Raw genomic sequence first — 12,413 nt, 5'->3', positions numbered from 1 at the left:
TGTGACCCCGACTACACACTGCTTTTTGTAAGACATCAAAAGCCAAAAAGGTTGGAAACCACTGGTTTCATCTTTAACAATGTGTTGTATTTTAAATGCTTGTTATATTGTGAATTGTGTCAAATCTCCATCTGAAAAGTAACTAAAGCTGTCAAATAAATGTAGTGGAGTAGAAAGTACAATATTTCCCTCTGAAATGTAGTGGAGTGGAAGTATAAAGTAGCATCACATGGAAATACACAGTCAGAATAAAAATCTGAAAAATCTTTATTGGCCAAGTATGTTTACGCATACAAGGAATCTTCAGAAATATACAAAAGGAATGACTATAAACAGGTGAAATCCCTGTAAACAGGATACAAATAGGTGCAAAGAACTGGTAAAAAAGACATGTTACTTTATATACAGTACATATAGCAGGTGCGTTATGTACAATATATGCAGCCTGTTGAAATATATGGTTTTGCCTTTTAAACGAAATAAATATGTATCATTTGTAGGTGCAGTGAGTATTGTAGTGTTGCAAGTAAAGTACAGGTACCTCAAAATTGTACTTAAGTACACTACTTAGAGTAAATGTGCTAAGTTACTTTCCATCACTGGACACTTTTCAGAAGTGGTGCACTAGACACAAGTGACTCCCACAACACTTGGTGGCGGTGATGGCGTGACGTGGGCGCCATTTGTCAATAATTAAAAAAACGAAGAAGAAGGCCGACCTCTCGCAGCCAATCAGAGCGCCCGGCGGGTCCCGAGCTGAGCCGTTGTTGTTGTTGCCGCTGAGCTGTCACAGTTTTGTTAAAACATTAAAAACGTAACACTCACAGCATGGCATCGTTTGTGACCGAAGTGCTCGCCAGCTCTGGCAAACTGGAGAAAGAAGACCTGTCCAGTAAAATCAGTAAAATGTCGCGGAAGGTGGAGGATACGAAGGTAATCCGCTGGCTAACATAGCATTAGCTAGTAACTTACTAGAAGTTTAGCGCTAACATCCAAACTTTCTCATCATCTGACTGCTGATATATTGATTTTACGGTGCTCCTTAAAATAACAGTGAAATAAGAATTAGCCACATTATTATATAATACTTATCGGACTTTCCACTTAGTCTAAAGCGAGTTTTGTGCCTTTTCTTTAGCAAGGCTGTTAGCTACGGTGCTGACAGCTACGTGTCACACTAACATCAAACATAAGGGACTATTTGTACAGCCGAATAAAGTAAAACAAACACTCACGGTCAAATAAATTAAAAATATAAACGAGCAAGCAAGAAGTAAATTGCTAAAACATTGATTGTTTGAGTATTTTGCTGACTTGAGCTTTGTGCACCCATTAATACTTGCACTCTTTCACTTCTTTGCACTTTGAGTTTCACTATGAGTGAAAAATTCGGCATAAATTTTAATGTATTATTATCATATTATGTATACAACCACCTACTATGTGTATATAAAATGTGTATCAGCACTCCTTGTTCTCTTCCACTTCTTTGAACTTATGTGCATATTTCTAAAGATTGCTGTTATTATATTATGTGTAAATACATTGAGAGCCACTAAATCTGAGTCAAATTCCTTGTGTGTGTAAACATACTTGGCCAATAAAGACGATTCTGATGTAGTGTATGAACATGTCCAGAAACAGCAAGTGGCTTTTGAATTGACAATTGTCTGTTGAAACCATTAATTTAGTACAATAATTGAGTGTACTAAATAATTGAATTGTTAAGTACACTCAATTCTGACATCCAGTATCCACCTGACTATTCTGTTCATTTTTTGTTTGAGCTAGTCTGTTTATTTATTGTATATAATGCTCGTGTAGTGCTGTGATTTCAACAGTCATGCTCTGGGCTTAAAAGCAAAAGGTTCATGTCATTACAGTTTATCTAACAACTTTGTTTTCTTCATGTATCTTTCATAGGAAGAAGTATGTGACATGCTAAACAAGAGGTATAGTGACTTCCTACCTAGTCTTCAAGCGTCTCAGGAGCTAATGATGCAGGTGGATGATGTCTCCAAAGAAATGGATGTCCTTAAAAATTGCATTGAGACTGAGGTATGTATGAGGTTTGTGTGGAACTGCAAATTAAATCGATACTTAAGCCAGGTCCTAAGAAAAATCAGAACAGGCTGGATTCAATTCTATTTGAGGAAGATTTGGAGTTGTGCCATAGTTTTTCACAGTTTGGTGTTTTATGTTTGTGGACACAGGTGCAGCGGGATATCCACGTGGCTGTGACGGAGTACGCAAAGCTGAAACAGCAGCTAGAGAAAAATACTATCATCATAACAATGCTTGGACACCTAAAAGAGGTACGCAACACATGTCAACTTACTGATTCAAATATAATTTAATATTTAGTAGCATGTAAATAATGTCAAAGAGTTTCCGCACTGCTCCAATAAATAATTATGAAATGTCATATATAGAATAAAAGAACCGTATTGGCCTGACTATAAGACAACTGCCTCCTTTCCAATGTTTGTTTATGGAAGAAAGACTTTTAGCATTTTTTCAGACAGTCTTTTTGTCTTCTTGAGGTCCTCATCATCTGTGACATTGGTAATTCTTGGCAGCTTGACAAATGATCAGTCTGTTTATTCAATAAAAATGTTCGAGAGACACATTTGACTCCGTTTCACTTGTCAGGACTTTATTTCCTTCAAGACACATGAGCCGTCAGAATCTCCTGTAGGTTAAACTGAACTAATTTACTAAACACTGTCAGTGCAAACTAACTCTGAGCTTGTGTTACATCGGTATCCTCACCATTCAAATATGTGATGATGTGAATAAGTGCATGTCTAACCCTCAAAGATAATATGACCCCCACAAATATAATTTCATTAAAAATATTGTCTTATAATCTGGCTGATATGGTGACTTGCCTGAGAGGGAAACTGATGAGGATTTTGTATTAGCCTTAAATTAAAAAGTCTACCAATCAGAATTGTTGTGGTTGTGAAAATATGGTATTCAGCATCCACAATTAATACTGTATGTTGGATTGTCATTTCTTCTATGTGACTCAGTTTCACAATGCCATGGAGGAGTCCAACAAAGCCTTACTGGAGAAGAAGTATGTTGAAGCAGCCAACCAGCTGGAGAGGGTAAGAGCTGCTTACATCATGTCTGTTCACACAGTTTGACCTCTACTCTGAAGAAACAATGAATCACTGTCCGTCATTGTTGTGTGTGTGCTGTGTGTAGCTTAAATCCAAACAGAGGAGAGGTTTTTTTTTTTTTTACTCAGCAGTTTTTTGTGATATAATTAATCATGAGGGATAAAGAACATGACTCAAATGTCAGGAGAATTGATGTAACAGGAAAAGATGCCACATCAACGTGCTTCAGGTATGATTTGGCTTCAGTAAACAGAGCAAAACAACGCTAAATGTAAATACTGTCAGAAAATAAGACACTGTAATAAGATTAGTGCAGCTCCTTTGGAATGATGTGTGTGTCACTTGTAATGACTAGTAAAGTGACACAAACAACACTATTTCATACAAAATAGTGTTAAATGTGCTTAACGGTCTGTTTTAGTTTGCAGCCACTGTGGAAACAGGCATTCAGTGCACTTTAATAACCGGTTTACAGGCTGCTTTCTCCAGTACCCTGATTTCTTAAATGGCACCTGTGTTTTGGAATCACTACACAATTACTGTGTTTATGTGCGTTAAACCAAAGAAAAGAGACTTGAAGCATAAAAATACGTGTTGAGGTTACAGTTACACACGTATAGCTGGAGTGAAATGTGGCCTGTTATGCAGCCCATGTAGACAACTGTATCGATTGAAATAGAAGCAGATCTGTTCACTCAGACGCACGAGAGACAGATGACGAACTGTGTAGACGAGCCTTTATACAGTTAAAATAAACAAAACATCTAAAATACCTTTAGGTGTAGGGGTGATGTTTTATTACTGAAATGCAGCATTCTTATTCTTATCTGCATTCTTAAGTGCATGTAAATTAACTGATTGATGGGTAATAATTATTTCCAGGCCAGGGCCAGTGTGGATTCACTGAAGGGCTGGAAGGTTTCCCAGCTGCCACTGCTCAGTGCTCTCAGCTCTGAGTTGATTGTGCAGAGAGAAAACTTAATTTACCATCTGGGAGACGAATGGAAGCGCCTCGTCATCTGGAGATTACCATCCTCAAAGGGTGAGACTTCCTCAGAAAACTGGTTGAAAGTTTTTTTCAATATATGTCGGATGTGATACTGATACAACCGTATGAAAGATGGTTCACTCTGTACCATACTTTGCTCAGTACGGACTGTTTTCTCCAAATATAATGTCATCTAACAAAATAAGCCAAATACAAGAGTGTGTAGTGTCATCTTAACATAAACTCTTAAGGTAAAGGGAGAGACACACTATACACCTTCTGCACTGTTGAACTTGTCAGAGTATCTCTCTTTTATTATTAGTCATACAGAGGATTGTGCAATCTGTAAATCAATATTCACTATCTCCACAGACTTCATTAATTCCAGTCATAGCCTAAAAATAGAACATCATCATCGATCTGTCCCAACCAGCTTGTACTGAATAGATGTATTTTCATGATCTGGTCTCTTACTCTTACTTACTCTTTACTTTTTTTTTATCTGAACGTGTTTGCAGTGACTCCTGGATGTGCACTACCAGAGCCTGCAGGTCCGAAGTCCTTCTTAAATGTGGAGCTTAACCTGAGTCATGCTTGCAGTAAGGACGACGAACTGAAACCACCTGCTCTGCTGCGCTGCGTCCTGCAAGCTCTGGCCATCCAGGGAGACCTTCAGCACAGGATCAAACTGTTCTGTAAGAGCAAGCAGCACCGCAGTGCTCACTATTAAATATGCACTTTCCTGATCTTTATTATCTTTACATCTTCACTTTATTTCAGTTAATGTGATGTTGTTTTCCGGTGGACAAACTATGTCATGGAAACACTGTTTCTAAGCACATTGTTGGTATTTCTGCACTGCTGAGTTGATTTATCCGTCTAGCCCTAAAGCACAAAGTATCCAAGGTCTGAACTGCTCAATACTGGTTGTTGTTGGCGCTCAGGTCAGGTGCTGTTGAAGAACATGTTGAAGCCGTTGGTGATGTACCCGTCGCTGTCGGTGAGCGTGACAGAGCAGCAGGGTGAGGGAACCGTCCTGGCCTTACAGTGTTTGGAGGAGAGCCACGAGGAGCGATCCTCTCCTTCACAGGTCTACAGCAAACTGCTCCTGGTGCTCAAGACACTGCACTCACACCTGCTAGGTACAGTATCATGCTTTCAAGATGCTCAGTATCACTGTATTTTACAATTTGATCAGGAATTTAAGAGTTTTCATTCATCCAGTAGAAACCAAAAAGTCAGCAGATGAGATTTGAACAATATGAGATATGAAATGTTTATTTCTTAGTTATTACATGTTTGTTCCATGTTTACCTTAAACTTTGTTCCACATTGAACTTCAGAAAGGAAAGTCACGTGTCTTAATTTTCAGATGTGTCCATCGGTGATAAAAAGCTCTCGGCTATCTTGGGGGAGCTGATCTGGGAGGAAATGTCGCAGTGCATCATCCACGAGTGTCTGCTCTACTCCATCCCCACCAACAGCAGCCAGCTGGAGAAATACAACACTGTACGGACCTGACAGCAGTTTGTATAATGAGACATACATACAGTAGATGTACAGAGTTATCCCAGCAGTTATTTTTAGCACAAATGTCTTTACTGATTATGTTTTTTTTTCTGTACATGTTCAAGGTGATCAAGGAAACGGAGGAGTTTGAGAAGTCTCTGAAGGAGATGGAGTACCTGCAGGGCGATTCCACAGACCTGCTTAAATACGCCAGGGATGTCAACTGTCATTTTGCCAGCAAGAAGTGCAAAGACGTCATCGTGGCAGCCCGCAAACTCATGACCTCCAAGATGCACAACACTGTCAAAGTACGTGTGAGTAAGAGCAGAGTGTCCGGATGAATAAACTGGAGACAGGAAACTAAAGTGGAGGACAGGAAATATTGAACAGGCTCGTTGGTAAATAAGAAAAAAAAAAAGAACAGGCATGTCATTTACTTTGATATTAAGTTTAGTTATTTTGAGTATTAGTCCAAGGAGAGGATGGTCGTCATCCTTGAAGCGTTTTTTTTCTTGTAAAAGTGAAGCATGAAATAGGAATAGACTATAAATCCCACATTTGTGTAGCTTGTCAATGTATGTTCTTTAAGTGCAGCAAATTCATTCACTTGTCGAGTTATTGGAAGTAGTCTGACACCTGATGCGATCCTTTTTCTGTTTCAACAGTAAAGATTTTGGGAGACACGTTCAGAAGCTCCTCTCGGTTAAATCAGGTTTCCTAAAGACTTCCAGTGTTAAAAGATACACTATAAACGGACATGAAGAAGCTGTCTGCCTTCGCAACATTAAAGCTTCAAACAACCCATGATGCAACACTCTATTAATGTATTATCATACAGAGACTGGTAAATTAGTACCTCTCTAATTGTCTCACAGAGAATGGACACCTTTGAGTTATACTGCAGTCTGGCTTTACATGATGTATCTCCCAAAGCCTCCAGATGATGGATTTTGTTTATCTTTTAGTTTAATTGCCAAAATTGTTTTTCAATCTTCCTCTTCTAGATCACACCAGACTCCAAGCTGCGTCTTCCCAAGCTGCCTGCTCCAGGATCAGAGGTGAAGGTGAAGCAGGAGACCAGAAAGGAGGAGATGACAATGGAGAATGCGAAGCAGCTGTCTGCGTGGAGTCTGTGTCTGCCAGCCTGTCGCATCAGTGAGTCAGTGCAGCAGCTGATGGAGCTCGCGCTCAACACGCTGTGTGAGGCCGTTGGAAGCTCTACACAATGGTGCGTTATAGTGCTCAGAGACCTCACTGTCCTCTGAATAGAGCTAGGTGTGAGTCAAACGTGCCTGACACCACAATGTAATAGTCCTACTGTGTTTTTCTAAATGGGGAAGACTCCACTGAGAGTCATATCATACGCTGTAAAGTCTCAGCATGATTTATGATTATTTTATACACTTTATTCTTTATTTTAGCTCACAGCAGATGTGTTTTTTTATTGGACCACCAGGCAGGGTTGAAACTTGTCATAACATTATAAGTAAAAAGGTTTCTGTTGTCTTTTTCAGTGCGTTACAGCTCTTCTTCACTGTGAGAAACATTTTCCAGCTCTTCTATGATGTTGTACCAACATACCACAAGTAAGGAGGTTTCCATTAAACAACATATAACAGACCAAACCAGCACATTTAACCAGTAGGTGTAAGTGGTTGCCTCCTCTTCCTCTGCCACTGCTATCCACAGGGAGAACCTGCTCAAGTTTCCTCACCTGGCTGCCATCCAGCACAACAACTGCATGTACCTGGCCCACCACCTTCTCACCCTGGGCCACCATTTCAGAGCCCACCTGCCGCAGCCCCTCGGCGAGGGCATCGCAACGTTTGTTGACATGGTGCCCGGATTCAGGAAACTGGGTAAGAAAACTGTGTAATAACTGCTGGTGACGTTGTCATGAAATTCATCACAGAAATTACTTCTTGACCTTTCGTGTAGCGCTACCATTTAAGTTTTTTTTGCCCTTGACCCACTTTTTGTCTGACAACGTTTCTCCAAAACTAATGGCTGATTCATTATAAATTCCCATTGACATTAAAGTTCCACACTTTCACCACCATCAGGCCAAAAGTTCCACTTCTTCACACAAAATGATCAATATCAGGCAGATTACCATGAGCACATTTATGCTTCTACCTTTTCCTTTAGTGCCACCTTCAGGCCAAATATTGTGTTTTACACTTTTATAAGACTAAGAATCATATTTACAGAATTAGATATGGGCAGGGGAAACAAGAAGAGAAATGTCAGGTATTTTTTTATTTTCAGTGTGATTTTTGTCAGTCTGTCACTTTTCTGGCCTCTTATCCAAACAGAATGTGGAGATTTACTTAGAAAGTAAAAAAGTCTGTTGCTGTACAAAAAAAATCACATAGTTAAATCTTTTGGAACAACTCATCAGTCTGTAGAAAATTACACAAAACAGATAAACTAACAGAAGTTCAGTTACCATTAAGTCCCGGTCCCCGTGTTGGAAGATTGAAATATTGAAGGTTTTCATGCTGTGTGGACAGAAGAGCACAGAGGCTGCTTTTACCTCCACAATCACATTTTTAAAAATCATTGATTTATTTCTGTTGGCTGTTGTGAACATCTACTACTGCTGATACTGCAGCTCTTACACTGACTGGTTGGTTTGAAGAAAATAAAATAAATCGTGAGTCGGTTCCAGTACTGACCTTCGTGGATGCAGGGCGGCAGGTACAGGTTTCCAAAACTGGACCTGCACAGACCTCTGTTAGAATAGTAAAATGGTCATATGTTATTCATGTTGTGGGGTGTGAAGAACTTTCAAGCCTCCTGGAGCTTCAGCTGATGAAACAGACAGATGATATGACTTTATTGGCAGTTAAATTAAAGGAGTGATTGTGTTTGGCAGGTGCCCAGTGCTTCTTAGCACAGCTGAACGTCCAGAGAGGTGAACTGTTGGAGAGACTTTCCACCGCTCACAACTTCTGCAACCTGGATGATGAAGACAACTACATAGCAGCCAGCAAGGCAGTAAGACAGGTGAGAGGAAATAACATGTAAATGAGTTATAATAATGAGTTTATCTGATCATAAATTGAGTTGATTCAAACATTCCAACTTTTATTCATGCGCTGCTTCTCATACATACGGTTTTCATGTGTTTGCTTCGCTGCAGGTCATCCATCAGTTGAAGCAGCTGGGCACAGTGTGGCAGGATGTCCTACCAGTCAGCATCTATTGTAAAGCCATGGGCAACCTCCTCAACACGGCCATCGCAGAAATCATCACCAAAATCATGATGCTGGAGGTTTGTCTTATTTTTTTAAATCACAGTGCCTTTACATAAACTTTGGCTGCTACAGATGCAGAGGTATTACTACTGTAAAAAGGACATTACAGCAAATAAAACACAGAGTATCCTTAAAAATGATTGATTTATTTATTTGTGTAATCTGAGTCCTCTGAAGCTAAGTGAAGACACATACCATCAATTAAAATAAATAAAAGATGGAATTCAAATAACGTCAGAGTCAGTGGCCGGCTAATAAATACCAGGTGAAAAACACAGAGGAAGGGACCTGTACTCTAATAACTGATAAATTCAGCATGATTTATATTTCCACAGCAGTCTGTGTGGGTTCTGATGGCCAGTTTTGTTTTAGTTGTGGTCTCAGGTTGATCTCCTCACTCTTTTACCAGCAATGTTCACAACATCGAGGAAAGCAGGCTTAGACAGTGCTGAACCTTTTACTGATGCACATAAGTAATGTTAATCGCAGCAGATTGTATCAACTGTAGCAAACTAAACGAAGTTACCTGCCAAAATTAACTTGAGCCAGTGTCCGTATCCGGCCAAAGATCATTTATGAGGTGAAAAAGCACCACCTATGATCTTGGGTCGGCTGTTTGGGCCTATTTTAAACTACAAAAACAACGAGTGGCAGGTCTTCAGTTGTCACAATATCCCAGTTAAACTTTCAGTCATATCATATTATCTCTCTAAGATATGGAGATGATGCACTGTCTAGTCATAGTATACATTATTTAGATTTTATCTCTCACTTAACTGTCTCCAGGATATTTCCTCTGAGGACGGTGAGCACCTCCACACACTGTGCCAAAACGTCATTGAAGAAGGCCCGCTGGTCTTCATCCCTCTGGCTGAAGAGAACAAGAACAAGAAATATCAGGAGGAAGTTCCCCTCTATGTGAAGAAGTGGAGTACCTTCAAGGAGCTGGTCATCGTGCTGCGGGCGAACCTCCAGGAGATTGTTGACAGGTGAGAAGGAAACAATAAAATATCAATAAATAATTAAGTAAATAAAATATAGAAGGGGTATTTACAGGTTTTAATGTCTGGAAAAAGAGATTCAATTTATGTTAAAAGTGTAAATTAATGATTTCATAAAGGATTGAAGTTATAAAATGCTTCAGATATAGTTTTTATGTAAAGCAGCTGTTTACCTACAGCAGAATAGATTCAAAATAGATTCAGGATTTTGATTAGCTAGCTAAGTAATTGCTCTGTAATTAGCCGTATTCACTGCCTCCTTTATAAAAGGAAAACAATAGTTTACTCTATGATGAGCAGCAGATTTTAGCAGATTACACACATTAATCATCATCATTCGTAGGTGTGGTGACGCAGGATTTCTCATTTTTTAGCTTAATCGATTATCAAAATAGTCGGTGATTAATTTTCTTTCCATTGACTAATCAATTAATGGACTAATCTTTGCAGCTCTATCATACAGTAAACAGGAAATAATTAAAAATAAGCTCCTCCAGCGCCACAGACAACAGACTGTGTAGTTCTCCTCATGACAAGTAAACTGACCCGTATGTAGAAAATTATCAGACTCCTTTATAATTAGAGGAAGGGCCACCATGATACTTTTTTTTTTCTCATGGATGTGTGTGTGATTGGCTGATTTGTTGGTGATTCCTCTCCACAGGTGGGCTGACGGTAAAGGTCCGCTGGCGTTGGAGTTCTCCAGTTCGGAGGTGAAGAGTCTGATCCGAGCCCTGTTTCAGAACACAGAGCGGAGAGCTGTAGCGCTGACCAAAATCAAATAGATACTCCAAGTAAATGACCACCAAGAAGATACTACAGCACTTTTTCCTCTGAGGAAAATATCATTTTTTGTCTGTATTCATTTCCTTTTTCGGTTATATCCATTAAAAAAAATACACATTTATGGGTTGAAAGGTTCGTCAGCAGATACAGCCCTGTCTGATGGCTGTGGGTGTAAGCTGGTTGTAATCAGTCTGTAGGATATGTTCTGTCTCAGCACGCAGACTGCAATTAGTCCTACAGAGATTACATGAAGGCTTCCGTACATCAGCGTCCAGCAGCGTCAGTCATATAAGCATTAGAAGGTTACTGCTGCAAAGCCCGCTGAGGTTACGTAATCAGCAACTCGCCATCTGTTGACATGTGATGTCGTATGGAGGGTTAAAGGGAAACTTTTCAGCTTCGACTCTATTTTTCCATCATTTTGTTGAGTAAGGGGGAAAAACAATTTATGAAATTTGTCCAGTATTGAGTGAGAGCGCTTCAGCCGGCAGCCGTGAAACAGACTGCTGTGTAATCCTTTGAGGCAATGGCGTCCCGTCAGTGTACATCCACTAAAAGTGCTTGTTTTCGCCGCTGACAGGCTCAGATTGTTGTTGTAATTGTCTGACAACATTATGGAAAGGAGCATACAGAGGAATAAAACTTTTTTTCTTTACCTTTCTTTGATCTGTTTGTTATTATTTCTAACCAAGTCTTACGATAGTTGAGTTGTTGCAGGAAGACAACGTCGGATATGTGAGTGAGATTTGGAGAGAGGAGTGCTGGGAAGAGTTTGTTAGTTAGTGTTATCTAAAAGAAGTCATGGCTGAATATTAAGCTGATTATTTAGCTGTCTTCCTGCTACAACTCAACTTTCACACAACAACAAAAAGACTGAATCAAGTGAAAGGTAAAGACCTGTATGGTCCTTCCATAATGTTGTCAGACACCTATAGTAACAATCTGAGCCTGTCGGTTTTAGTGGATGTACACCGATAGAATCACATTGCAGCTGCTGGCTGAAGCGCTCTCATTCGATACTGGACCAGTTTCAAATATCGTTGTCCCCATTAGTCACTTAGACACACAATGATGGGAAAATAGGCTCCAGGTTGAAAAATACCAAGTTTCCCTCTAATGTCTTTTGGAAATGTTATCAAACTTCATCTGTAGCTTGTTTCAAAGGTCTCAGTTTTATGTGCCGACGTCATTCCTGGAATGAGAGTTTGTCTGGAGATGTTTGTTTGCTTTAATCACGATGCCTCTAAATGAACTTTGTCTCTCTGGTTCAGAAGTTTCTTGTGAGAGCCATTAAACTTAACTCCTCTGTATTATATTTATTGTAAAATAAATAAACCAAAAGACTTTTCAAAACATTTCCAAACTGTTTTTGATGAATGAGTGTGGTGATTATTTAATTGTAATTGCTGAGAGAAAAGCCTCCAGTGTTCACTGTTAAAACATCCAAACTAACTCAGCTTTTAGCAACTGAACACCTCTTGCTTCATGTCGGCGTCCATGTTGACCAGCAACAGTGAACAACAGCTGCAGGTGCGACTTGAAACTGCTTGCTGAAGTTTTGTGTCTGTTCTAAATGAGTTTAGCTGACGGCTAAATCTCCTCTCTCCACCACGAAGAAATTTAACCCAGACGAGGTCTGAAACTCGAAGCACTAGCTGGGTTTCTATGAAATTAGTTTTGAACAAACATGGTCCCCATCTAATGAATCTAAGTGTTGTAAAGTGTTTTAAGGCACTAATTC

At 39.6% G+C, this 12,413-nt stretch overlaps 1 protein-coding gene across 1 annotated transcript; it reads left to right on the top strand.

Annotated features, from left to right (window-relative positions):
• The first annotated feature begins 726 nt into the window (after window positions 1-726).
• On the top strand, window positions 727-12,038 carry zw10 (zw10 kinetochore protein). Its single transcript, XM_067608719.1, has 16 exons — window positions 727-933; window positions 1,924-2,058; window positions 2,214-2,315; window positions 3,036-3,113; window positions 4,011-4,170; window positions 4,635-4,811; window positions 5,061-5,258; window positions 5,489-5,625; window positions 5,751-5,933; window positions 6,630-6,853; window positions 7,140-7,211; window positions 7,315-7,484; window positions 8,504-8,634; window positions 8,771-8,902; window positions 9,672-9,874; window positions 10,551-12,038. The coding sequence occupies exons 1-16, from the start codon at window positions 829-831 to the stop codon at window positions 10,669-10,671; spliced, it is 2,328 nt and encodes a 775-aa protein (XP_067464820.1). The 5' UTR covers window positions 727-828; the 3' UTR covers window positions 10,672-12,038.
• The last annotated feature ends 375 nt before the right edge of the window (window positions 12,039-12,413 follow it).

Source organism: Thunnus thynnus, chromosome 13, assembly GCF_963924715.1.
Source record: "Thunnus thynnus chromosome 13, fThuThy2.1, whole genome shotgun sequence".
Classification (NCBI taxonomy): Eukaryota; Metazoa; Chordata; class Actinopteri; order Scombriformes; family Scombridae; genus Thunnus; species Thunnus thynnus.
This window is presented reverse-complemented; position numbering and strand designations above follow the sequence as displayed.